At 35.0% G+C, this 27,938-nt stretch overlaps 1 protein-coding gene across 3 annotated transcripts in view; it reads left to right on the top strand.

Moving 5' to 3' along the window:
- Window positions 1–27,938, top strand: part of VPS13A (vacuolar protein sorting 13 homolog A) — a 272,036-nt gene that overhangs the window by 41,489 nt on the left and 202,609 nt on the right. For all 3 annotated transcript variants that reach the window (XM_069576302.1, XM_069576303.1, XM_069576304.1), the window contains exons 4-15: window positions 5,075–5,170; window positions 5,447–5,548; window positions 9,588–9,697; window positions 10,424–10,483; window positions 12,273–12,332; window positions 12,538–12,618; window positions 15,917–15,974; window positions 22,788–22,915; window positions 23,095–23,201; window positions 24,708–24,879; window positions 25,379–25,441; window positions 26,694–26,823. In XM_069576302.1, the coding sequence (XP_069432403.1) occupies window positions 5,075–5,170; window positions 5,447–5,548; window positions 9,588–9,697; window positions 10,424–10,483; window positions 12,273–12,332; window positions 12,538–12,618; window positions 15,917–15,974; window positions 22,788–22,915; window positions 23,095–23,201; window positions 24,708–24,879; window positions 25,379–25,441; window positions 26,694–26,823 (1,167 nt within the window). The remainder of the gene's footprint in view (window positions 1–5,074; window positions 5,171–5,446; window positions 5,549–9,587; window positions 9,698–10,423; window positions 10,484–12,272; window positions 12,333–12,537; window positions 12,619–15,916; window positions 15,975–22,787; window positions 22,916–23,094; window positions 23,202–24,707; window positions 24,880–25,378; window positions 25,442–26,693; window positions 26,824–27,938) is intronic.

Raw genomic sequence — 27,938 nt, 5'->3', positions numbered from 1 at the left:
TTTACATTGCTAGGACTGTAATTCTGTTTCTCTTCTTCCTTTTGCCCCCATAATTTAAACACTACTTAGTATAAATAAAATGGGGAAAATGTCACCCATTACTTTTCCACCTAATATATTTATTTTTGCAAATTTTTATATGTTTTTTTACATGTGAACATTTTGACTTGTAGTCATGGTGTATGTAGGATTTTATGTTTTAAAATTATCATTAATAAAGATTCCTCATAATCCATATTGATTTGACCTCCCTTTTTTCTCAATATTGCATATTACAAAATTTGAACAATGTAATCTTATTTCTGTTGGGCCAAAAATTTACAGTAAATGTTTTCATATACTTTTTGAAAGTATTCTGAAAGTCATTGAATTTTATAACCTATGATCATTGTAAATCAGTGTATATAAATTTAACATCTAGAAAAATATATAAGGACAGTAGGTAGACTTGGTTTCATTTAGTGCCTTCATTATTTCTGTTCTCTTTTTTCTTTTCTGACCATGTTAAAAATGATGACAGGGTAAATTTTCAGTGTTAATATAAGGTGGTAGAAAGTACACTGAACTGATACCTAATACATAAGATAATCTTGAGACTCATTTAAGGTGTCATTTGCATATCTCTATCATAGAAACTGCCATTCTTTAATATCATTATTATTTTTACTTCTAGACAGTAAGTTTTTTGAGAAGTGGATTTAATTTTAAAATTTTAATTTTATCATATCTTCACTTAGCACAATACTTGGCTTATAGTAGGAATACAGTCTGCTTGCTAAATGAAGTACACATTTCCAAATGAGTGATGTAGTGGTACAACCAGTTTTATAAGAACGTATTGTCCCCTTGCCATTAATGGGGGTTGTTAATCTTGCTGATCTTTCAGAGTTTTCCTCATTTAAGATGCAGAATTACATACATATCAAATATACTTACATACACACTTTCAAAGTAATTGTTTTCATGTGGAAGATTTTTAAAGTACCTTCTTATGTATTTTTTCTGATTTTTCTAAATTTTCTGTAAGAAGCCTGCCCTTCATAAGGAAGGAAAAAAATGATTTGGTTTAAAGCAAATGCTTAGTGGTACAAATGGTATATTGTTAGTATAGAAATTTAAAATGGCCACTATCTTCTCTGACTTTATTTTATTTTTTAATTTTTATTTTTACTTTATTTTGCTTTACAGTACTGTATTGGTTTTGCCATACATTGACATGAATCAGCCATGGGTGTACATGAGTTCCCAATCCTCAACCCCCCTCCCACCCCATATCATCTCTCTGGATCATTCCCGTGCACCAGCCCCAAGCATCCTATATCCTGTATCGAACATAGACTGGCGATTCGTTTCTTACATGATAGTATACATTGTTTCAATGCCATTCTCCCAAATCATCCCACCCTGTCCCTCTCCCACAGAGTCCAAAAGTCCGTTCTAAACATCTGTGTCTCTTTTGCTGTCTCGCATAGAGGGTTATCCTTACCATCTTTCTAAATTCCATATATATGTGTCAGTAGTATACTGTATTGGTGTTTTTCTTTCTGGCTTCACTCTGTATAATAGGCTCCAGTTTCATCCATCTCATTAGAACTGATTCAAATGTATTCTTTTTAATGGCTGAGTAACACTCCATTGTGTATATGTGCCACTGCTTCCTTATCCATTCTTCTGCTGATGCACATTGAGGTTTTTTCCATGTCCTGGCTATTATAAACAGTGTTGCGATGAACATTGGGGTACAGGTGTCTCTTTGAATTCTGATTTCCTCAGTGTGTATGCCCAGCAGTGGGATTGCTGGGTCATAAGGCAGTTCTGTTTGCAATTTTTTAAGGAATCTCCACACTGTTCTCCATAGTGGCTGTACTAGTTTGCATTCCCACCAACAGTGTAGGAGGGTTCCCTTTTCTCCATACCCTCTCCAGCATTTATCACTTGTAGACTTTTGGATCGCTGCCATTCTGACTGGTGTGAAGTGGTACCTCATTGTGGTTTTGATTTGCATTTCTCTAATAATGAGTGATGTTGAGCATCTTTTCATGTGTTTGTTAGCCATCCATATGTCTTCTTTGGAGAAATGTCTATTTAGTTCTTTGGCCCATTTTTTGATTGGGTCATTTATTTTTCTGGAATTGAGCTGCATAAGTTGCTTGTATATTTTTGAGATTAGTTGTTTGTCAGTTGCTTCATTTGCTATTATTTTCTCCCATTCAGAAGGCTGTCTTTTCACCTTGCTTATAGTTTCCGTTGTTGTGCAGAGGCTTTTAATTTTAATTAGATCCCATTTGTTTATTTTTGCTTTTATTTCCAGTATTCTGGGAGGTGGATCATAGAGGATCCTGCTGTGATTTATGTCTGAGAGTGTTTTGCCTATGTTCTCCTCTAGGAGTTTCATAGTTTCTGGTCTTACATTTAGATCTTTAATCCATTTTGAGTTTATTTTTGTGTATGGTGTTAGAAAGTGATCTAGTTTCATTCTTTTCCAAGTGGTTGACCAGTTTTCCCAGCACCACTTGTTAAAGAGATTGTCTTTAATCCATTGTATATTCTTGCCTCCTTTGTCAAAGATAAGGTGTCCATAGGTGTGTGGATTTATCTTTGTGCCAGTACCATACCGTCTTGATGACTGTGGCTTTGTAGTAGAGCCTGAAGTCAGGCAGGTTGATTCCTCCAGTTCCATTCTTCTTCCTCAAGATTGCTTTGGCTAGTCGCGGTTTTTTCTATTTCCATACAAATTGTGAAATTATTTGTTCTAGCTCTGTGAAAAATACCGCTGGTAGCTTGATAGGGATTGCATTGAATCTGTAGATTGCTTTGGGTAGTATACTCATTTTCACTATATTGATTCTTCCGATCCATGAACATGGTATATTTCTCCATCTACTAGTGTCCTCTTTGGTTTCTTTCATCAGTGTTTTATAGTTTTCTATATATAGGTCTTTAGTTTCTTTAGGTAGATATATTCCTAAGTATTTTATTCTTTTCGTTGCAATGGTGAATGGAATTGTTTCCTTAATTTCCTTTTCTACTTTCTCATTATTAGTGTATAGGAATGCAAGGGATTTCTGTGTGTTGATTTTATATCCTGCAACTTTACTGTATTCATTGATTAGCTCTAGTAGTTTTCTGGTGGAGTCTTTAGGGTTTTCTATGTAGAGGATCATGTCATCTGCGAACAGTGAGAGTTTTACTACTACTTTTCCAATTTGGATTCCTTTTGTTTCTTTTTCTGCTCTGATTGGTGTGGCCAAAACTTCCAGAACTATGTTGAATAGTAGCAGTGAAAGTGGGCACCCTTGTCTTGTTCCTGACTTTAGGGGAAATGCTTTCAATTTTTCACCATTGAGGATAATGTTTGCTGTGGGTTTGTCATATATAGCTTTTATTATGTTGAGGTATGTTCCTTCTGTTCCTGGTTTCTGGAGAGTTTTTATCATAAATGGATGTTGAATTTTGTCAAAGGCCTTCTCTGCATCTATTGAGATAATCATATGGCTTTTATTTTTCAATTTGTTAATGTGGTGAGTTACATTGATTGATTTGTGGATATTGAAGAATCCTTGTATCCCTGGGATAAAGCCCACTTGGTCATGGTGTATGATCTTTTTAATGTGTTGTTGGATTCTGATTGTGATTTTAAAACTGAGAAAGCTATTCTTCTTTTAGAAGTCAGGTAGTTTATTTTTCTCTAAATTAGTATGAAGAAATCTTTTTCTTGATTTGGCATTTTTTAAAACATGGGTTTTTGGAGTTACATAATACAGTATGTCTAAGTATGTATTATTGTTTTTCAGTTCCTAAGTTGTGTCTGACTTTTTGAGACTCCATGCACTGCAGCACAGGCTTCCCTGTTTTTTACTATCTCCTGGAGTTTGCTCAAATTTATGTCTACTGAGTCGTTGATACCATCTGTCCATCTCTTCTCCTTTGCCTTCAATCTTTTCCAGCATCAGGGTCTTTTCCGATAAGTTGACTCTTCACATCAGGTAGCCAGAGTATTGGAACTTTAGCTTTAGCATCAGTCCTTCCAGTGAATATTCAGGACTGATTCCTTTAGGATTGACTGGTCCAGGCAGTCCAAGGGACTCTCAAGTCTTCTCCAGCACCAAAATTCAAAAGCATCAATTCTTGAGTGCTCAGACTTCTTTATGGTCCAACTCTCACACCTATACATGACTACTGGAAAAACCATAGCTTAGATTATATGGACCTTTGTTGGTAAAGTGATGTCTTTGGTTTTTAATACATTGTCTAGATTTGTCATAGCTTTCTTTCTAAGGAGTTAATGGAGCAATAATGTATTTAGTAAGTCTTTTCCTTCCCTGATCATGACAACTAGTTTTAAATCTAGAGATTCATACTTTCTAAAAAATATTTTAAATATTAAAAACTACTGTAGAAGTTTTCTACATATACTAAATACATAAAATACATAAAACTAGAATTAATAGTGTCATGAGTCCTTTACATCATATTCTTTAGTTTAAGAAATCTAATGCTTTTAAAATACTTTCCTGTTGGGTTATAGCAAAATATTTTTATTAGTTGAAATGATTTTCTAAAATTGCCCAGGATCCTTGATTATTACCATAGGAATTTATGAGTACATACACTTACGATAATCATACTTATGTAAATATTGTATATATACAAATATGTACATATGTGTAAAATCTCTATATATAAAATATATAAAGTTTGTAATCTACCTTTTTATAGTATAAGAAAAATATTTCTTAGAGATTTTGAGTAAGAATTGGTACAAATCAATCTTATTTTATCAAGGATTGTTGATTAATGGAAGGATAATACTGATATGTTTGTGGTACATATCACCACAATAGAAACTTGTAAATATTTAGAACATTTTTAAGTAGGTTTTCCAATAATACTAATACAAATAATTTCAAATCATCACTAAAAGACTTTTTTATTGTTGTAAAATAGCTTTCTATAAAGTTAATGAGCTCATAAGTCAAAGACTACTTTGTTATCACCTTTAGTGTTTGATAGAAAACAGGCTGATAGTAAATCTAGATTGAAAGAATAATATTTTTTCTTTTTTTTCTTATAGGTACTCTTAATCTTATAATTCCGTGGAAAAACCTTTATACCCAACCAGTTGAAGCTGTATTAGAAGACGTTTATTTACTCATAGTGCCTTCTTCTAGTAAGTCAAATTTTAAACATTGTTATTTCAATTACTCCTTTTTTTTAATGTGAAAAAATCTTTATATTTGATAATTATATTTATTCAAATGATTTTGGTGAATTTTTTGAGCTTTTTTAATATTTAAATGTGTTATTTGGTTATATAAAATAAATTGGTTTTTACCCTCAATTTTTGCAAACTTTAAATTAGTGATTATTTTCCAGGATATTTTTTGGAATGACTATATTTAAATTTAAGGTAATTAAGAGTCTTCCTTTTTTATACTTTCTGCAGGAATAAAATATGATCCTATAAAGGAAGAAAAACAACTCTTTGAAGCAAAGCAACAGGAATTGAAAAGAATAGAAGAAGCAAAACGAAAAGTAGCTGATCAAGGTAAAGAAAACAATAAGAATGGTAATAAGAAAAGCAGGAAAGAGCTAAATATTTATTACATTACTATATTATTTTCTTCTGAGAGCACTGAGAATACTTTAAAAATATGATAGTCTTATTATAAGAATTTATTGTGATTTCTATGTTTTATCATGTTTATAGAAATATTACCTTATAGAAATTTACCTTAGTGCAAATAATATTCTAGACTTATAAGGGTGAGGTTAGTTTTTAAGTATACTAGTTAATTTCATGAATTTTTTTTTTTTTTTAACCTTTCTAGTCTTCCTTATTCCACTTTTATTAGTTCTTCACCTTTTGGAGATACTTAGTTTCTTGATATATTTCCAAATCTGTTTACCCTCTGGCGTCACATACATTCCTGTTCAGCTTAGACCAAATTGGTCCATTACTTTCGTCCCCTTGTTTTGTTAGTATTAGAGATGTCCTGCAGAAATCTAACCCCTTTCCACTTATTGCTGTTGATGATAATGGAGTAATGGTAGGAGTTCTTTATATAACCATCAACATCTGCACTCTTATACTCTGACTCTTAAGTTTTCCTTCCAGTGAAGCTTTCTCTTTGACATGTAAATATGCCATAGCCTCTCTTATCTTTAAGTGTCAAGTCATGTTCCTATCCTTGTCCTCTGGTTAGCTTATGCTCCTCCATCCTTTGACAGCTAAGCATCTTAGAAGAGTTGTATGTGTACTGCTCAAGATGTCCTTGCCATTAACTTACTTTTTAAGTAAAAAAAAAAGCGATAATAAACGATTTACCAGTTGACAAACAGGTGAAAAAAGGCATTAAAAAAAGATTTACCACAATTCCTGGCAATACTTTTTATGTTTTCATTTGTATTGTCTTTCATCCATACCCTCATCCTCTTTTTAAAAAAAAATTTTTATTGTAGTGTTCATATAAAATTTGCCTTCTTAATTACTTTTAAGTAGTTCTGTGGTATTAAATACATTTATTGTATTGCATCCACTATCACCATCTCTCCCCATATCTCTTTTCATTTTGTAAAATTGAAACTTTACACTCGATAGACAATAACCCACCCATTCTTCCCCCCTTTATCCCCAGACCCAGGCAAAACTGCAATTTTGCTTTTTGTCTGTTTGATTTTGACTCTACTGAGTAATCATGCAAGTGGAATCATATAGTATTTGTGTTTTCTTCAGTGGTTTATTTCCCAATATGAAGTATTATATCTTCATAATGTCAGACAGGACTGAGTGACTTTACGTTCACTTTATGTCTTCAAGGTTTATCCATGTTGTAGCATTTGTCACAGTTTCCTTTTTAAGGCTGAATAAGATTCCATTGTGTGTCTGTGTGTAAAAATTAGTATTTTAGCATCTTTTTGTCTGCTTATTTACCATTCGCATATCATGGGAAGTCAGATCCCTAGTGTTGATTGGCAATAGCAGTTGGATGTGGGTCTTAACATTTATTACATAGACCTTTTACTTAGTATGTCCATTTTGGTATGATGGATTTCCTTGTACCTTCACATACATAGTCTCAGAGTCTGGAGCCTTTATTGTCTCCAGAATAAACATTTGCTTCTTATGAGAGTGGGGAAAAGGATAATTGCTTGATCCTGTGGATTGGAAGAGGAAGGATACCTAAAAATCTAACTACTCAATATAAAGACTTTAAGCCAGTCCTTATATGATCACCTTCTTCCTCCACCTCTTTGCCATTTATATTTTCAGAGGATTCCAGTTCTTGAATCTTCCCAGGGTTCTTTTTTTAACTTATTTTGTATTTTATTGGCATCTCAATTTATGGGCATTTGAGATCAAATTTCTTCTTCTGTCATGTTGTATAAGGCCATCTGCTTTCTAGCTTCTGAATTTTTTAAGCTTTCTCTTATTCTTCTACACTCTTTTCTTTTGGTCTTAGAGATTTATCCATTTTTCCCCTTTACTTTTGCCTTCATGGGGTTTTACTGAGGAAGAGAAAAATAGATGCAAACTCACGTTTAATCAGAAGTGCCTCCTAGTTATACTTAAATCTAAAATATAAATAGCCATGCTTAAGATTCATCCATTATACCTGTTAGCAGATAGAATTTTGAACTCTTCAACAAAATAGTTTTGTTGCTCTTATGACTTGAATCAGACTTTTACTGATCCCATCCCTTTCATATCTTCTCTGTTCTTTGTTCCAGCCATACTCGCCTATTTGTAGTTTACTGAATGTACCAACTACTCTGTAATCATATCTTACTTCCTGCATTATTCAATATACTTTTGAGAGTTGTCAGTGTTAGGAAGATAGTTCAGGCTATAGGGTATAGATGAGATTCTCTGCAGCAACAGTATAGAATGAGAAGAGAAACATTTCTAGAACTAAGCCCTAAAGAAAGCCAACATTTAAGGATCGTGTAGAGGAGGAAAACAGCAAAAAAAAAAAAAAAAAAGACCAAGAAAGAGTGGTTAGGTAAGTATTATAATAGGAAATTTGGAGATTGCATTTCGATGGGAAAAGAGTGGCTTGGAAACTGACGAATATGTCAGATCCTGCTGATTTATCAGGTAAATTGAGGATTAACAAATAATCATTTTATTTATGACATGGAGGTCCTTGGTCACCTTAGAAATTGCTATTTCGATTTAGTGATGGTTGCAGAGAGGAAGCTTCAGTTTCTTCATAGTTGTAAAGTGGTTTGCTAAGAGTAAAAAGAGCAGTGGAAGAATTGTTGGACCTTTGACGAGTACCAAGAGGAATTTTAAGATGGTTACTCTGGAGTGTGAACAAGTTGATTGGAGAAATGTAGTAAGATTGTTGGTTAGTTGAAGTTGGTAATGACTAACTTAAGGTAATTGCAGTCTGTTTTGTAGTACTTTTTCTTCTCCACTACTCACCTGGCAAGGCATACAAATGTTTATATAAAAAGTAGAGTTTGGATTTGTGTCGGCTTGGAACTTTATTGACAGAAGAAAAAGGAGAAAAAAAAGCACAAGAGTTTAAAGTGTTGGTGAAATAATGTATTAAGGAATCTGAGCTGGGTAAGGAAGCCTGAAAGAAACGAGTTGATAGGGAAAGAAAAATTTAGCATTTAATTGAATGACTAAATTTATAGAGCAGAGGATTTTATTAGGTAGTGGTGGGTTTCAGCATTTAAAATAAAAAACTCTCATCTTCAAAGAGTTTTTATTCTACTTCTGTTTATTAATTCTAAAGTCCTGTTCAGTATGTTCTTTCACTCATGCTCTCCTTTGATGCAAGTATGAGAATATCTTCATCAGCTTTTCTTTATCTGAGACTTTCTAGGTCAGCTGAATTAGGAAGTAGTAGGTCATTAGAGGAAAAGATAAATAATCAGTGTATACAGGTGGAATAGGACTAGAAAAAGATCGCTTTCATTGGCATTTTTAAGTGGGGGCAAAAGTGTAGTAATTAGTGGTTATCATCAGCATATTGAAAAAAATTAGGAATCTCAATTTTTTATTCTTTATATTTTCCTGGAAAGTATTGAAGAAGATTGTTTAATCTCATTTTGAAAAACGAAACAAATGAACATCTTTCATTTTTGCTTAAAAGGGGAGAGGGAGAGAATCTTATATCTTCATATTTTGTGTTTATTAGAGAAGGAGCATATTCAGCTGTTTTATACTTCTATCCACAGACACCTTATGATGATAGTACAAATTTTAAGGGAGATTCTTTCTTTGCTGTTGTTTCTGATTCTTCTAATATGATCCTGTTATAATTCTTACCTAATAATCTTACTGTTTTTTTATGTCCTTATGTACTCAGGTATACCTACAGAAATTATAAAATTTGATGCCAATACATTCTACATGTTTGTTAAGCTTTAGTTTGGACAAGAAAGTAGGTTTTGAAAATTGTATGCATTTAGTCACCCAGGAAAGTCTTTGGTATGTAAGATACTTGGAAAGGAGACTTAGTATTATGATTACAGATTTCTTTCTTTAAGAAGGTAGCATTTCTTTTATTTCAATACAGATACTTATAGAATGTTTTTTCATTCATATTAAAAATGAATATTTGCAATTATAGAAAAACAGCATGTGGAGAAACAGGATACTTTCACAGAAAAATTAATTACCCAGATCATAAAAAATCTTCAAGTGAAAATTTCCAACATCCATATTCGCTATGAAGATGATGTAAGTATTTTAATAGGTGATAACTTTTTATATTTATTTTGCTATTTATTGACACCTGCTCTGTAGTGGTCAACATATGAGATGCTGGCAAGTGGAAGGATATAGAGCTGAACATGACATGATCTTTATTTTTTATACTTAGTTGTAATTTGCAGTCCTTAGTGCCTTGATTACACTTTTCTAAAATGTTCAAGCATCAGATAATGAAGGAAAATTTCTTTCTTATAATCACCTTTGGTAGATTTAGCAGTTACATGTTTTTAAAATACTTTATACTGCGTTTACTTCCTGGAAAAAGCAATGGTTTAGGAATCATCAGTTAGACTTAACTAATTGTTTGATTTCAAATAGTTCATACATTGTCTCTCAAACACATCATCATTGGCTTCTCACGGCTCTGTTGTGAGGGTCAGTCTCATTTGTAATGAACTTCTTTTTTGTAGAATGAAAAAGAGTATTTTTTTGTTGAGTTGCTGAGTCATGTCTCTTTGTGATCCCATGGACTGTAGCAACATTATATTGATATATTATTATTGTACCACACTAATACATTGGTACTTTATATGTAGTTAAGAAAAATGTAGAAATAAAAATTATTTCAGAAGCTAGGAAAATGTTTTTGAATGTTTGAAATAGCTTACTTACCAGAAAGTGAACTTTTTCTACAATATAAATTTTGTCCATCTACTAAAAATCTGAATAAAATTTACTCTCCTTCCTCTTTAGGTCACAAATCGAGAAAACCCTCTGTCATTTGGTATTTCCCTTCAGAATCTCAGCATGCAGGTACTTTGTTTAAAAAAAATTTAACCATATTTAATTTTGTAGTATAGTTATTTAAATTACTAATAACTATTTAATGTATGCCAGCATCAGGAGTAGGTATCTATATAGAATTCATACAGGAAGTGCATAGACTGGATTGAAACTGGGGGTAGGTAGTTTCATATTTAAAAAATAGTTGATAATCAAATTTAGTTTCATATGTGAGAGACTATTTGCCAATTATGATATTCCATACTTATTTTACTTTAAAAAATCCATTCTGAATTTTAAATGCATAAGAACAAAATAAAAGTAATGTTCATTTCAAAATCTTTGATTAGTTGTGGAAAGTATACAGAATCAAATCATTTCATCATCACTATTGCTAGTAATTGTGGCATACTTTCTTCCTGTTTAGTTTTTTAATTAAGAAACTTTAAAACTGTAGGGGAACATAAGAATTATGAGACACTTGTATCCAGAATGGATGATAGTTAAGTCTGTCATTTAGTTTAAATTTTAAATACTTTTAAAGAATAAGCTGTTATGAATAAAGTTTAAATTCCTTTTGTATTCTGCTCCACTCTTCTCTCCCACCCAAGAGGTAAACATCTTACATTTTTAAACTTTACACTGTATATCCATTAAAAATGTGTAGTATTTGGTAGATTTTTGAAAGTTCATGTAAATGTTACATGATTCTTCTCTCAGTTTCCTTTTTTGCTATACATTGTTTGTGATGTGTTTATTGCCACATGTAGTTTAATTGATTCAGTTCAACTGCTGTATAGTATTTCATTATATACTTTTGTTTTTTATGTTCATTCAGTTTTTGTGTATGGTTTTTAAAATTTGGATCTACCTCAAACAGGAAAAGAGAAAAGTCAAGTGAAAAGTTATTCAATAAAGTTGGGTGAGGTAAACTGTCAAATGCTATTGTAACAGTGAAAAATAAGGTTGGAAAATTAGCCATTGGATTCGGCATTGTGAAGGTGCTTGGTAACAGTGTCAGCAGTGGTTTTCACCACTGGTTTTGGAGGTATTTGGAAACTTGTTCCCCATCTGAGCCATACTCAATTGCAAACTCAGGCTGAGACCTAGCTATTTTGTTTAAAAAGCCCTCCAGGTCATCCTAATTGTGTGATAAAATTTGAGCCACCGCTGCTCCAGTCCGTTTAGTTCTCTAGAAAAAATGAAAACTATCTTTTAAATATAAGCATTTGATATCAATTTATTTCCCTCAGTGACTTCATTGCTTTTAAAGTCTATAATTTTGTCAGAATAGTTTATAATCCCTGTGTTATCTGACCCTAGGTGGGACACCTGATTTTATCTCTTTTCCCTGTTTTGAATATGTTCTTGGGCCGTATTGGGCTACTTCAGTTCTTTGAATATACCATACATTCAGATATCTTCCTACCATGAATCATATTCCCTACAAATTTAGAATTAATAATTTCTATTTATGTGTCACTTAGTAGGTTAGGTATCACTTTCGCCATCACATACCTGAAATTGAGGCTCCTACTGTGGAGTCTCTAGTTACGGAATTTATTCTCCCAGAGTACTGCGTATTTAACTTCCATAATGGCATTTAACTGGTTTGTAATTTGCTTTCTAGTTTGTTTTTCACCAGGCAATGAGATTGTTGAATACAGAATATTCAGTTAATATTCTTTGACTAAATGTTATGTTTTCAAGTACATTTTAATGGAAGATTGGTCTAGGGCAGGATAGATTCTGTTTATCACTCACTCTACCATTTCACATGCAAGTGACAGTTTTTACTGCTGCTTTTTTTCCTTTTCAGACAACTGATCAATACTGGATTCCATGTTTACATGATGAAACTGAGAAACTATTTCGTAAGGTAAAATAAACAAAAATTATGTTTTGTCAGTCCATGGGCTTGACGAAAGATAGTTTTAAGACAAGTGATAATACACAAATAAGGATTTTTGTCAATTGTGTTGACTTAAGTGTGATATGACCAATTAGTTGAGACTTCTGAAAAAGCGTATGCTAAAGAATCTTCATTGAAAATGAGGCTTATAATAAATTTGATTTATTTTCAGTTAGTCCGATTGGATAACCTTTTTGCCTATTGGAATGTGAAGTCTCAGCTGTTCTATCTTAGTAATTATGATGAATCATTGGTAAGTAAATTTTTTTGGTACATGCATATATATCTTTGGTATCATATTTTGCATACTTTTATTCTTTGTCATTTATCTAACATACTGTAGATAATATGTTAGTCAGTGGTCCTTTTTTTCCTAGGCAAAAATCCATTAACATTTCCAGCAGTAGGTGAATATATGTACATAGACATATATAAACATACCTTTTTGGTATAACTGATATGAAACATTTGTTATGTGTGTAACATCATGTTTTGATATTTGTATATATTGCAAAATGATCAACACAGTAAGTCTAGTTAATATCCATCACCATATGTAATTATACAGTTTTTCTTGTGATGAGAACTTGGAAGATTTACTCATAACAACTTTCAAATATGCGACACAGTATTATTAATGATAGTCACCATGCTGTATATTACATCTCCATGAGTTAATAGTTATTTTATAAATGAAAGTTTGGACTTTTAGACTCCCTTTGTCAATGTTTTTCCCATCCTGTCAGTACCTCCCTCCACCACTTCCTGCAACCACCGATCTGTTCTCTATATTTTTTTTTTCTTGTAAATTCCACATAAAAGCGAGATAGTACAGTGTTTGTTTTTCTCTCTTTGAGCTATTTCAGTTAGCGTAATGCCCTCAAGATCCATTTGTGTTGTCCCAGTGGAAAGATTTCACTTTTTTTTATGGCTGAGTGATATTCCACAATGTGTCTGTGTGTGTGTGGATATAAAACATTTTCTTCATTCACTCTTGATCGATATTTATGTTGTTTCCATATCTTGGCTATTATAAATAATGCTGCAGTGAACATGGAGTGCAGATATGCTTTCAAGTTAGTATGTTTATTTTCTTCTCAGAAGTGGAGCTGTTGGTTTATATGATAGTTCTGTTTTTAATTTTTTGAGGTCCTTCCATATTGTCCATAGGATCTACACCAATTTGTGTCCCACCAACAGAGCAGAAGGGTTTTTTTTTCTTCACATTTTCACCAACATTTATGATTTTTTTTGTTTTTGATAATAGCTATTCTAACAAGCGTAGGGTGATATTTCATTGTGGTTTTGGTTTACATTTCTCTAATGATTAGGAATGATGAGCATCTTTCCATATATCTGTTAGCCATCTGTATTTCTATTTTGAAATTTTTAATTGGATTGTTTGAGTTTTTTTGCTTTTGAGTTATATGGGTTCATTATATATTTCAGATATTAGCTCCTTATCAGATATAATGTTTTCATATATTTTCTTTCATTCATAGGTTCCCTTTTCATGTATTTGATAGTTTTCTTTGCTGTGAAAAAGCTGTTAATTTGATGTAGTCGGTTTGTTTATTTTTGCTTTTGTTGCTTTTGCTGTCAAACTAAAAATTCATTGCTAAAGTTGATGTCAGGGAGCTTACCCACCTATTTTCTTATGGAGTTTTTATGGTTTCAAGCCTTATGTTCAAGTCTTTAATCCATTTTGAGTTATTTTCATTTACCATGTAAGGTAGTCAGATTTCATTCTTTCTCAAATAGCTGTCAAGTTTTCTCAAACTATTTATTGAAGAGGCTGGCCTTTTCCCATTGTATGTTCTTGACTCCTTGGTCATAAGCTGTAACTGACCATGTATGTTGTTGTTCATTTGCTAAGTTGTGTCTGACTCTTTGCAACCCCATGTACTGCAGCATGTCAGGCTTTCCTGCCTTTCAGTATATCCCAGACTTTGCTCAAACTCACATCTGTTGAATTGGTGATGCCTTCCAACCATCTCATCCTCTCTCACTCACTCCTCCTCCTGTGCTCAATCTTTCCCAGCATCAGGATCTTTTCTAATGAGTCAGCTCGTCACATCAGGTGACCAAAGTATTGAAGCTTCAACTTCAGCATCAGTCATTCCAATGAATATTCAGGGTTGATTTCCTTTAGGATTGACTGGTTTGATCTCCTTGCTGTCCAAGGGACGCTCAGGAGTCTTTTCCAGCACCACAATTAGAAACCATCAATTCTTTAGCTCTCAGCCTTCCTTATGGTCCACCTCTCACAACTGTACATTGTGTACAGCTGGGAAAACCATAGCTTTGATTATATGGACCTTTGTTGGCAAAGTGAGGTCTCTGCTTTTTAATATGCTATCTAGGTTTGTCATGACTTTTCTTCCAAGGAACAAGCGTCTTTTAATTTCATGGCTGCAGTCACCATCTGCAGTGATTTTTGGACCATATATGCATGGGTTTATTTCTGAGTTGTCTGTTCTAGTCTGTTGATCTGTGTGTGTGTCTGTGTGACAGATACTAATACTGTTAGCTTTGTAATATAGTTAGATATTAGGGAAGATGACAACTCCAGCTTTGTTCTTTCTCAGGATTGCTTTGGCTATTTGGGTTCTTTTGTGGTTCCATATGAATTTTAATTGTGTTTTTTCTGTTTCTGTGAGAAATGCTGTTGGTATTTTGGTGGAGATTGCAACATATCTGCAGATTGCTTTAGGTAATATGAATCTTTTAACAATATTACTTATTCTAATTCATGAGCATGGAATATCTTTCCATTAGTTAGTGTCCTTTTTATTTTTGTTCCTCAGTGCCTTATCGTTTTTAGGGTACAAGCCTTTTACCCCCATGGTGAAGTGTATTCTTACATTGTAATGCGATTGTAAATGGGATTGTTATTTTTCCTTTCTGATAGTTTGTTATTAGTGTACAGAAATACCACAGATTTCTGTATATTGATTTTTCTATCCTGCAACTTTAACTCATTTATTATTAGTTTTAGCAGTTTTTGGTGAGACTTCAGGGTTTTCTATATATTATTATGTCATCTGCAAATAGTGAAAGTTTTACTTCTTCCTTTCCAACTTGTATGCTTTATTTCTTTTTCTTACCTAATTTCTCTGGGTAGGACTTCTAATACTGTGTCAAATAAAAGTGCTGAAAGTGAGCGTCTTTGTCTTGTTCCTGATCTTAGAAGATAAGCCTTCAGCTTTTCACCCTTGAGTATGATGACAGTTGTGGGCTTATCGTCTGTGACCTTCATTATATTGAGATATGCTACTTTTGTACCCACTTTGTTTTGTCTTAAAGAGATGGTGAATTTTATGACATTTTGTGTATGTGCTTGTATACAAATATATATGAATACATTCCTATCTTAGTAATTTCTAGAGCCTTCTTACATAATAGTAGTTTGATGAAATAGTGTTTAGTTACTTTAATATATTCTTAGCTATACTCCTAAGTTTGAGTTACTTTTTAAAATTGTTTTTAAACATTTTTGCATATACTAGTATTAGCATGAATATAAGTAATATCAATTTGACTTTTAATAGAGCAGACTGAGGAGTGGCATTGTTGATGAAAATATTGTTCCAGAAGGTTATGATTTTGGTAAGTAAATTTCATAAGATAAATGTACAATTAAAGTAATCAGTATAAATTTGAAATGAATATTGTTGATGTCACTGTGGTATTTCATGTTAATTTTCTCATAAAATTAAATGTATTTCTAATATATACACAAAAGCAAAATACTTTGCTGTATCATGTGTGTTGATGATTCTCAAATCTATCAGTTTAATTTTGAGTTATTTCTCTTTTACCCTACTGTCAATTCTGGCTGTTTCATTCAGAGTCTGATGAAGAGACAGGAAGCACATAGTAATTTGAGAAGGGAAAGTATTTATGAAGAATTACTGAATATAAGAGGGGATTAGAGTAACAAGGGATTGGCTGACAAAGTGTAAAGAGAACGCTAAGGAATGCAAGAATGGTATAGGGTTGGCCAAAACATTGGTTTGAATTTTTCTGTAGCATCCTACAGAAAGATCTGAGTGAACTTTTTGACCATCGCAATAGCTAGAAGAAACAGCCTTTACCCTAGGACTTAGGTGGAGTGCCCAAAGAAGTGTGTCTCCTTTAACACTGAGATCCAGAACTTGTTGGAGAGGGGATCGCTGTGGGTCACTGACTGGCAGGAAAGTCCCTGATGCCCTGTGGGTAAAACTTGTAAATTACCCTGAAGGAGTTTTTGGGAAATTGACCCACTAGGAAGTCTTGTGGAGAGTTGTCTCCAGAAGGCACTCCATTCTAAAACCTCCTGAGCAATGTGTTGAGAGAATTTGCTGGCTCTTGGGTGGTGCTGTGTGCTGCAGGAGTCTAGTGCTGAAGATATCTGTTTTGCTGCAGGACCTGGACATTGGAGAAGCCGTTTTCTTTAAGAGCTATGTATAGGAGAACCATGGCACAGCAAGAGTCTGCTGAATGAGCACAGTAGTACCACAAAGCAAAACTCCTTCCCCCCTGCAGTATCTCGCCCATGTCCTCTTGGTTCATTTGAGTCGCACAGTTGTGTACGACTCTGCGACCCCATGAACTGCAGCACGCCAGGCCTCTCTGTCCATCACCAACTCCCAGAGTTCACCCAAACTCGTGTCTATCGAGTTGGTGATGCCATCCACACATCTCATCCTCTGTCCCCTACTCCTCCTGCCCCCAATCCCTCCCAGCATCAGAGTCTTTTCCAGTGAGTCAACTCTTCACATGAGGTGGCCAAAGTATTGGAGTTTCAGCTTTAGCATCAATCCTTCCAAAGAACACCCAGGACTGGTCTCCTTTAGAATGGACTGGTTGGATCTCCTTGCAGTCCAAGGGACTCTCAAGAGTCTTCTCCAACACCACAGTTCAAAAGCATCACTTCTTCAGCGCTCAGCCTTCTTCACAATCCAACTCTCGCATCCATACATGACCACTGGAAAAACCATAGCCTTGACTAGACGCACCTTTGTTGGCAAAGTAATGTCTCTGCTTTTGAATATGCTATCTAGGTTGGTCATAACTTTCCTTCCAAGGAGTAAGTGTCTTTTAATTTCATGGCTGCAGTCACCATCTGCAGTGATTTTGGAGCCCCCAAAAATAAAGTCTGACACTGTTTCCACTGTTTCCCCACCTATTTGCCATGAAGTGAAGGGACCAGATGCCATGATCTTCGTTTTCTGAATGTTGAGCTTTAAGCCAACTTTTTCACTCTCCACTTTCACTTTCATCAAGAGGCTTTTTAGTTCCTCTTCACTTTCTGCCGTAAGAGTGGTGTCATCTACATATCTGAGGTTATTGATATTTCTCCTGGCAATCTGATTCCAGCTTGTGCTTCATCCAGCCCAGCATTTCTCATGATGTACTCTGCATAGAAGTTAAATAAGCAGGGTGACAATATACAGCCTTGATGTACTCCTTTTCCTATTTGGAACCAGTCTGTTGTTCCATGTCCAGTTCGAACTGTTGCTTCCTGACCTGCATACAGAGTTCTCAAGAGGCAGGTCAGGTGGTCTGGTATTCCCTTTTCTTTCTGAATTTTGCACAGTTTATTGTGATCTACACAGTCAAAGGCTTGGGCATAGTCAATAAAGCAGAAATAGATGTTTTTCTGGAACTCTCTTGCTTTTTCCATGATCCAGTGGAAGTTGGCAATTTGATCGCTGGTTCCTCTGCCTTTTCTAAAACCAGCTTGAACATCAGGAAGTTCATGGTTCACATATTGCTGAAGCCTGGCTTGAAGAATTTTGAGCATTACTTTACTAGCATGTGAGATGAGTGCAATTGTGCGGTAGTTTAAGCATTCTTTGGCATTGCCTTTCTTTGGGATTGAAATGAAAACTGACCTTTTCCAGTCCTGTGACCACTGCTGAGTTTTCCAAATTTGCTGGCATCTTGAGTGCAGCACTTTCACAGCATCATCTTTTAGGATTCAAAATAGCTCAACTGGAATTAAATCACCTCCACTAGCTTTGTTTGTAGTGATGCTTTTTAAGGTCCACTTGACTTCACATTCCAGGATGTCTGGCTCTAGGTGAGTGATCATACCATCGTGATTATCTGGGTTCTCTACTGACAAGCATTAATGTTATGCTGACTGGTAAAGAAAAAAAATATTTAAAGGACTGGCTAACAAAAAGTAAAGCAAACTCTAAAGAATGAGCCTGGAAGTCTGGGGTTCAGAGCAGGTAGGGAAGGGTAATCTGGAGGTTATAGCAATAAATTGATAAGTGACACACTGGAGGGGAAAGGATGAATGAAAGATTTTTTTTGTTTTGTTTTGTTTTTTTTATATAATGGGAAAGATAGTAGCTTGTTAATAGCTTGTTAATAGGCTAAGATTAGGATGATTCTTAGAACATGGAAAGTAAGAGAGTAAAGTGTGATTATTTATGTGTTGATGCGAGTGAAAGAAGGTAGAATTGTGGTTTGCCACAGAGAGGAGCATGGTCAGTTTGTTTATACGATAGATTTCAGTTATAAGAGAGAAGTCCTGGTGTTGGGTGCACAAATAAATATGATGATTGGAGTTAATGGGATTTATTTTTTCTTCTGAACTCTTTCTTTTTTTTAAAAATTCAGTCATTAGAGGTTTTTGGAGGGAGGAGGAGCTATGAAATCTCCATGTAGGTGACTGAGAGAATGCTGGCAAGAGCAGTGTTAGCAAAGTGTGGTTCAGATTAGCAGCGTTAGTATCACTTGGAACCATGTTAGAAATATAAATTCTTGGGCCCATTCCAGACATGCTTAATCAGAGCCTCTGAGGGTGAGGCTCAGCAATCTGTCTTCAACAAGCTGTCCTGGTGATTCTGAGGAGTGCTACAGTTTGAGAACCACTGGGCCAGAGTAGGGGTTGGCTAACTTTCTTTTTGCAAAGGGCCATGTAGTAGACATACATTTTACATGTCATAAATATAGTTTGTCACATGTTTTTCTGTCTTTTAAACAATACTTTAAAAGTGTAAAAATTATTTTTAGCTCACTTGCTAAAACAGGCTGTGGTACGGATTTGGCATATCCTTGGACTGAAAGAATGTTGTGTGATCAGTCAGACACATTAAGTGTCTACTTGAGATAATGTGAAGTCAAGTGGGCCTTAGAAAGCATCACTACGAACAAAGCTAGTGGAGGTGATAGAATTCCAGTTGAGCTCTTTCAAATCCAGAAAGATGATGCTGTGAAAGTGTTGCACTCAAGATGCCAGCAAATTTGGAAAACTCAGCAGTGGCCACAGGACTGGAAAAGGTCAGTTTCATTCCAATCCCAAAGAAAGGCAATGCCAAAGAATGCTCAAACTACTGCACAATTGCACTCATCTCACATGCTAGTAAAGTAATGCTCAAAATTCTCCAAGCCAGGCTTCAGCAATATGTGAACCATGAACTTCCTGATGTTCAAGCTGGTTTTAGAAAAGGCAGAGGAACCAGAGATCAAATTGCCAACTTCCACTGGATCATGGAAAAAGCAAGAGAGTTCCAGAAAAATCTCTATTTCTGCTTTATTGACTATGCCCAAGCCTTTGACTGTGTAGATCACAATAAACTGTGCAAAATTCAGAAAGAAAAGGGAATACCAGACCACCTGACCTGCCTCTTGAGAACTCTGTATGCAGGTCAGGAAGCAACAGTTCGAACTGGACATGGAACAACAGACTGGTTCCAAATAGGAAAAGGAGTACGTCAAGGCTGTATATTGTCACCCTGCTTATTTAACTTCTATGCAGAGTACATCATGAGAAATGCTGGGCTGGAAGAAACACAAGCTGGAATCAAGATTGTCGGGAGAAATATCAATAACCTCAGATATGTAGATGACACCACCCTTATGGCAGAAAGTGAAGAAAAACTAAAAAGCCTCTTGATGAAAGTGAAAGTGGAGAGTGAAAAAGTTGGCTTAAAGCTCAACATTCAGAAAACGAAGATCATGGCATCTGGTCCCTTCACTTCATGGCAAATAGGTGGGGAAAAAGTGGAAACAGTGTCAGACTTTATTTTTGGGGGCTCCAAAATCACTGCAGATGGTGACTGCAGCCATGAATTAAAAGACACTCACTCCTTGGAAGGAAAGTTATGACCAACCTAGGTAGCCTATTCAAAAGCAGAAACATTACTTTGCCAACAAAGGTCCGTCTAGTCAAGGCTATGGTTTTTCCAGTGGTCATGTGTGGATGGGAGAGTTGGACTGTGAAGAAGTCTGAGCGCCGAAGAATTGATGCTTTTGAACTGTGGTGTTGGAGAAGACTCTTGAGAGTCCCTTGGACTGCAAGGAGATCCAGTCCAGCCCTGAGATTTCTTTGGAAGGAATGCTGCTAAAGCTGAAACTCCAGTACTTTGGCCACCTCATGCAAAGAGTTGACTCATTGGAAAAGACTCTGATGCTGGGAGGGATTGGGGGCAGGAGGGGAAGGGGACGACCGAGGATGAGATGGCTGGGTGGCGTCACTGACTCGATGGACGTGAGTCTGAGTGAAGTCCGGGAGTGGTGATGGACAAGTAGGCCTGGCATGCAGCGATTCATGGGGTCGCAAAGGGTTGGACACAGCTGAGCAACTGAACTGAACTGAGATTTATGACATTAATGTGAGACCAATCAGTTTGATTTTGTTTTTTTCTCAGTCACGCAATGGTAGTTCCCTTAAGCCTTGATGGTTTGGTATTGGATTACTAGACGTGGTATTAGTAGAATTAGATGTTTGAAACTGACTTTATTGAGAGGTTGAGGATACTGGAGTGATTAAGTGTAGTGGATGAGGTGAGCACAAAAGAATTTAAGGAACTGAGAGAGTATGGTACTGGAACAATCACTTGTATATTTAAATCACTCAGAAATTCTAGTTGTCAGGAGCCAGTCTGAGAAAGATGGGAGAGAGTGTAGCTCAGGGATGGTTTATTACAACCAGAGAGGGTATAGTGGGTGGTATAGTTTTCTATGTAACAAAAATTAAAGCTGGGGGAGAAGAATAGGTTTACTTTTCAAATACTGATACTATTGCTTTAACATATACTTTTTTAAGCTTTCTATTTTAATATTCTTCTACTTAGGTGCGTGGAAATTTTTCTCATTTGTAACTGTATAGTATTCTGTTGTATAGATGTGAAAGTGAAAGTGAAGTCACTCAGTTGGATCTGACTCTGCGGCCCCATGGACTGTAGCCTACCAGGCTCCTCGGTCCATGGAATTTTCCAGGCAAGAGTGCTGGAGTGGGTTGCCACTTCGTTCTCCAGGGGATCTTCCCAACCCAGGGATCGAATCCGGGTCTTCCTCATTGCAGGCAGATTCTTTATCATCTGAGCCACCAGTTGTATAGATGTACCATAGCAAATTTAACTGGTCTCCTATTGATTAATATGTTTTTGTTCAATTCAAATTAAAAGTATTTTTAAATTCAGTGCTGTGCTTTAGGGATGGTTAAAACAAGAGGAATATATTATTTTTATATACACATTAACTTACAATTTAGTAGTTGATCTTTTTCTAGATTCTGCTATTACTAGTGTCCCTCTGCATTATTCTTATACTTTTTGGTGCTAAATGTAAAGGATTAAAAGAAATCTTAAATTATGGAGTGAGCCAAGAATGTTATCCTGGACAAATTCTCATCTCTCTTCTCATTTTTCAAGTTAAAAGTGGGGAACAGATGGATACAGAGACACTGGCCTGAAATCCAGGAATTACAGTTACATAATGAAAGTCAGAGAAGGCGATGGCACCCTACTCCAGTACTCTCGCCTGGAAAATCCCATGGACGGAGGAGCCTGGTGGGCTGCAGTCCATGGGATCACTAAGAGTCCAACATGACTGAGCGACTTCACTTTCACTTTTCCCTTTCATGCATTGGAGAAGGAAATGGCAACCCACTTCAGTGTTCTTGCCTGGAGAATCCCCCCAGGGACGGGGGAGCCTGATGGGCTGCCATCTATGGGGTCACACAGAGTCAGACACAACTGAAGCGACGCGACAGCAGCAGCAGTGAAAGTCAGTGGTTAAATAAAATATTTTTCCCGTTAGCATTTCTGATGTGCATTCATTCCTTGAAACTATACTTTCATTAGAACTGTCTTGTTGGACTGTTTTGCCTTTTAGAGTATGTTCCTGCTTCTTAGGGTTATTATTATTATTATTTTTGTTTTTGAGGAGGAGTTCAGTTAGCTTGCAAACACAATTGTACTTATTGTACTTGCAAAAGCAATATGGGTTATAGATAAAGGTAAAAGACTCCTTAGGACTAAGTGATAATTCATCTGATCAAGTTATAGCAGTATGGAAATCTGGAAACTGGAAAGGGAATAGAAGAAATGAAAATGAGCATTTTCAGCTTGATTCCTCTAGCACTTTGTGACTTGGAAAAAGAACTCAATATAATTTTTAAAAATTTGTGTTATTTTTCAGTATTTCGCCCCATATCTGCTAATGCCAAACTTCAGATGAATCGCAGATCGGATTTTGACTTTTCTGCCCCCAAAATAGACCTGGATGTTGAGTTACATGACATAACAATTGAACTTAATAAACCACAGGTGATTTTTTTTAATGAAATTTTAAATTGTAGGTTATAGTTTGATAAAAGCAGAGCTAAGATTTTAAATGTTAAGATTCATAATGGTATATAATAAACATTACCTTAAATAAGTTAGTAATTTAATTTTTATCTTTGACAATTAAAAAATCTTAAAGATTTAATTTTTTCATTCTTCAGTATTTCAGTTTTATGGAACTTCTTGAATCGGTTGATATGATGACACAAAGTCTACCATACAGGAAATTCAAACCTGATGTACCTCTTCATTACCATGCCAAAGAATGGTAATATGCTTTAAATTTTTAAAATTGAAGTATAATACCATAATGATTGGATATTTGTACATACTGAGAAAGGATCACCACAATAAGTCATTAACGTCCAATACTACACATAGTTAGCAAAGTATTTTTCTTGTTATAAGAACTTTTAATATCTGCTCTCTTAGCAACTTTCAAATATGCCATACAGTATTATTAGCTGTAGTCAACATGCTGTACATTATATGCCCATAACTTATTTATATTATAACTGGAAGTTTTTTGGACCCGCTTCACCCATTTTGCCCATCCCCCACCCACTCCTTTTGTCTCTCACCAGTCTATTCTCTGTATCCATGAGCTCATTAAAAAAAACCAACTTTCTATAAGTGAATGTACAGTAGTTGTCTTTCTCTCACTTATTTCGCTTAGCATAATGCCCATCATTGTTCATTCATGTTGTAACAAATGCCAAGATTTTATTTCCATTTTTATGGCTAAATAACATTTGTGTATGTGTGTGTGTGTGTTTGTATGTGTATACTTTATCCTTTCATCCATCTATGGACAGTTGGTTGTTTCCATATCTTGGCTCTTGTGCTGCAGTGAACATGCGGTTGCGTATATCTTTTTGAGTTAGTGTTTTCATTTTCTTCACATAAATACCCAGAAGTGCAATTGCTCAGTGAAATTTTTTTTAGCAATCATTTAGTGCCCAGGGAAATTTTGCAGATACTAATGTCTGTGGCATTAATATGTCTACAGTTGTATTAAAAAATGACAGCATAAAAGTGAATTTCTTAACTTTTAAGAATTTTAAGATACTCTCTTTAAAGGCTGATACAAGCTATATTATGATACTTGGCCTGAAGCACTTTAGTGGCTTTTGCTTATTACACTAGTAAAATTGACTTACTTATTATTAATCCTTTATTATTATAAAGGATTCTTTATAATGAATTTACAACTGGGAATACTAGCATTCTGTTCATTTACTGTATTTTCGGAATTACTGAAAAAACATATCCCAGTTTCTTTTTCAACCATGTCTTTTTTTAGTTTTCAAACTTTGATATCAGAGCACTTTACCTGTTATAAATCTGAAAAAGTTATGGGAGTCTGTAAAGTGCAACCCTTTTTTAAAATTCAGAAGTAGTCTTATTTTTTTAGTTATTAAGGTCTTAACCTAGTTTTTCAAAGTTGCAGTTACTTTTTCAATTGACTATTTTAATTACTATTCAGGTGGCTAAAGGGCTAGTTGCCAATTAATACTTTAATAGTTTTTTGGTAGAACTGTGTTATAACAAAATTCTGTAATTTTGCTTATTTTCATTTAGGAAAAAGATAAGACTAAATATTGTGTTCTTAATTAATTGCTAATAGGGTTGGTAAGAAGCAAGTGCTAGATAATATTTTCACATTCTCTGTATTATGTATGTTGTTAGAACAGAAGTGATGTCAGTTATATTTCATACTGTTGGTTTGAGGGTGTTTTTAAGGGGAGAGTTTTTGTTTTTATTTTTTAACTAGGTGGGCTTATGCTATACTTGGCATTCTTGAAGTAAACATTCGCCCCCACTTACGGATGTGGTCCTGGAAGCATATTAGAGAACATAGGCAAAAAATGAAGCAATATAAAGAACTGTATAAAAAAAAGCTAATAAGTAAGAAGCCATCTGGTGAACTTCTCAACGCTTTGGAGGTTAGTATTATAAAAATTTATTGAATATTTTGTAATACTTAAGTCCTCAGTCTTTAGTGATTAACACTTCCTACTTATTTGTTCTAATTTTGATTGGTCATTCTCTGTCTCTTTTACTTAGACTTTTTCATATTCCTTAACTTCAGTTGGATGATAAAAACTCTGGTGATCATTTGGAATTTGAGATTCTTCTCAATCTGGAGAGATTTGGTTTTATGAAAATAGTAACTTGAAGCCTCACATTATTATGACATTTATAAACTTCAGAATGCTAGAAAGTATTTGCTACATTGATTCCAGTCTTCTCCATGTTGGTTTCAAAGCCAAATTTCCAAGCTGACATACACAAGCATTGCTTCTCAGAATTTAAGAGAAATATCATATTGATGGATGACTTGTTTTCAATTTCCTATATTTTCTTTAGTGTAGCAGTTTGATAGAGCATATATGAAAATTGTCTATATAAAGTTATGTAAACACATTTTATTTATATTTTTAGGAGTTGGAAAAGACTTTGGATGTATTTAATATAACTATAGTAAGACAACAGGCTGAAGTTGAGGTAATTCCAGATTGTCTTTCAATTAGTAAAATAAATCTATAATTTATATAGAATTTATTGGTATTGTGCTGTATTATACTGTTTCCTAAAAGGGGTTCAAATTTGCTTATTTGTATTATAAGAATAATGGCAGAAAGTGAAGAGGAACTAAAGAACTTCTTGATGAGGGTGAAAGACAGTGAAAAAGCTGGCTTGAAACTCAGCATTCAAAAGACTAAAACCATGGCATCCAGTCCCATCACTTCATGGCAAATAGACAGGGAAAAAGTGGAAACTGTGGCAAATTTTATTTTCTTTGGCTCCAAAATCACCAGTGATGTTGACTGCAGCTACAAAATTAAAAGACACTTGCACTTTGGAAGTAAAGCTATGACAAACCTAGACAGCATATTAAAAACCAGAGACATTAAGTTCTGCTGACAAAGGTTCATATAGTCAGAGCTATGGTTTTCCCAGTAGTCATGTATGGATGTGAGAGTTGGACCGTAAAGAAGACTGAGCACCAGATAACTGATGCTTTTGCAATGTGGTGCTGGAAAAGACTCTTGAAAGAGTCCCTTGGAGAGCAAGGAGCTCAAACCAGTCAATCCTAAAGGAAATCAACCCTGAATATTCATTGGAAGGACTGATGCTAAAACTCCAATACTTTGGCCACCTGATGCGGAGAGCCAACTCATTGGAAAACACCCTGATTGATGCTGGGAAAGACTGAGAGCTGGAGGAGAAAGGGGGTGAGAAAGGATGAGATGTTTGGATGGCATCACTGACTCAGTGAACGAGAATTTGAGCAAACTCTAGGATAATAGTGAAGAACAGACAGGGAAGGCTGGCACGCTGCAGTCCATGGGGTCACAGAGTCAGACATGACTTAGTGTCTCAACAAAAACACCATATTACAAGAAAATTTGATGTATTCTTTTGCCACATCTATTTAAACCATCTATTTGCCACATCTATTCAAGACAGTTTCAGTGGGGGAAAAAATTCTTTCTCAGTGATTGGGCTTAAAGGTGAAAAGCCAATTCCCGCCCCCAACACCTGCCATTATTATTGCTTGTAAGACCATGTGCTAAGTACCAGATAATTCTAAATTCTGATATTTGGCCAATGTTACCATTACTATATTTTATTGTTGGTATGATTGTTGTTTATACTTATCCACTAAAGCAGATAAGTTTTGGAAATATCCTGTTTCTTTGAATTGCTAAATAAAGGATAATTTGTCATTTATTTGAAAATTAATTTATTTTAGGTAAAGAAAGCTGGATACAGGATTTTCAGAGAAGGAGCAGAAGAGTCAGAGAGTAATAAAGGATGGTTTAGCTGGATGTGGAATTGGTCAGAATCGCACAGTAAACAACAACTAGATATTAAACCTGGAAGTACGTTCATTTCATTTTACAGTAGTGCAGTTAATCATCAAACTGTGGGTAGTGTAGCTAACCATCAGGGCTTCCTTGGTGACTCAGAGGTTAAAGGGTTTGCGTGGAATGTGGGAGACTCAGGTTTGATCCCTGGGTCTGGAAGATCCCCTGGAGAAGGAAATGGCAAACCACTCCAGTACTCTTGCCTGGAGAATCCCATGGAGGGAGAATCCCATGGAGGGAGGAGCCAAGTGTTCTCTTTCGTTAAGTAGACATTGAAAGTATATATACATATGATAAGTAATTCTTACTATAAGTAAAATTACTAATAAAATTTTAAATGTATGTCAAATAAAAATCAAAAAATTTTTAATATCTTACTAATGCTTTCAGAAGAGCATTATGTCTAGAAGACTTAGTAACTGTGTATAGCACAGTTAAAATAAAAGTTTCAAAAGAGTATGCTCCTGCTGCTGCTAAGTCGCTTCAGTCGTGTCCGACTCTGTGTGACCCCATAGATGGCAGCCCACCAGGCTCTCCTGTCCCTGGGATTCTCCAGGCAGGAACACTGGAGTGGGTTGCCATTTCCTTCTCCAATGCATGAAAGGGAAAAGTGAAAGTGAAGTCGCTCAGTCGTGTTGGACTCTTAGTGATCCCATGGACTGCAGCCCACCAGGGTCCTCCGTCCATGGGATTTTCCAGGCAAGAGTACTGGAGTGGGGTGCCATTGCCTTCTCCAGGTCAAAAGAGTATAAACCACTGTAAATTTTCATTGAAATTATTTCTTGGAAAGATTTTTACTTCCCAACCAAATGCTTAACATCATAACTTTGGAGGCTTAGGGGCTTAGGTTTATATCCTGGATATATCATTTATTAGCAATATGACCCTGGCAAATTTAAGCTCTCTAAAACTCAATTTTACCGACTTTAAAATGGGTAGGCATGATATTAATACTTCGTATTTTGTATGCTACTTATGTTGACTAGCATAATGCCATTAAGTACCTAATACGGGTAGCTATTTTGTGTGCTTAATACAAACATTTAGGAATTTATATTGCTAAATTAATATATTTAGTCATTTATATTTTTAAAAAATAAACCTAAAATTGCCAATGCCATCTTGGCATT

Source organism: Ovis canadensis, chromosome 2 (genome assembly GCF_042477335.2).
Source record: "Ovis canadensis isolate MfBH-ARS-UI-01 breed Bighorn chromosome 2, ARS-UI_OviCan_v2, whole genome shotgun sequence".
Lineage (NCBI taxonomy): Eukaryota > Metazoa > Chordata > Mammalia > Artiodactyla > Bovidae > Ovis > Ovis canadensis.
This window is presented reverse-complemented; position numbering and strand designations above follow the sequence as displayed.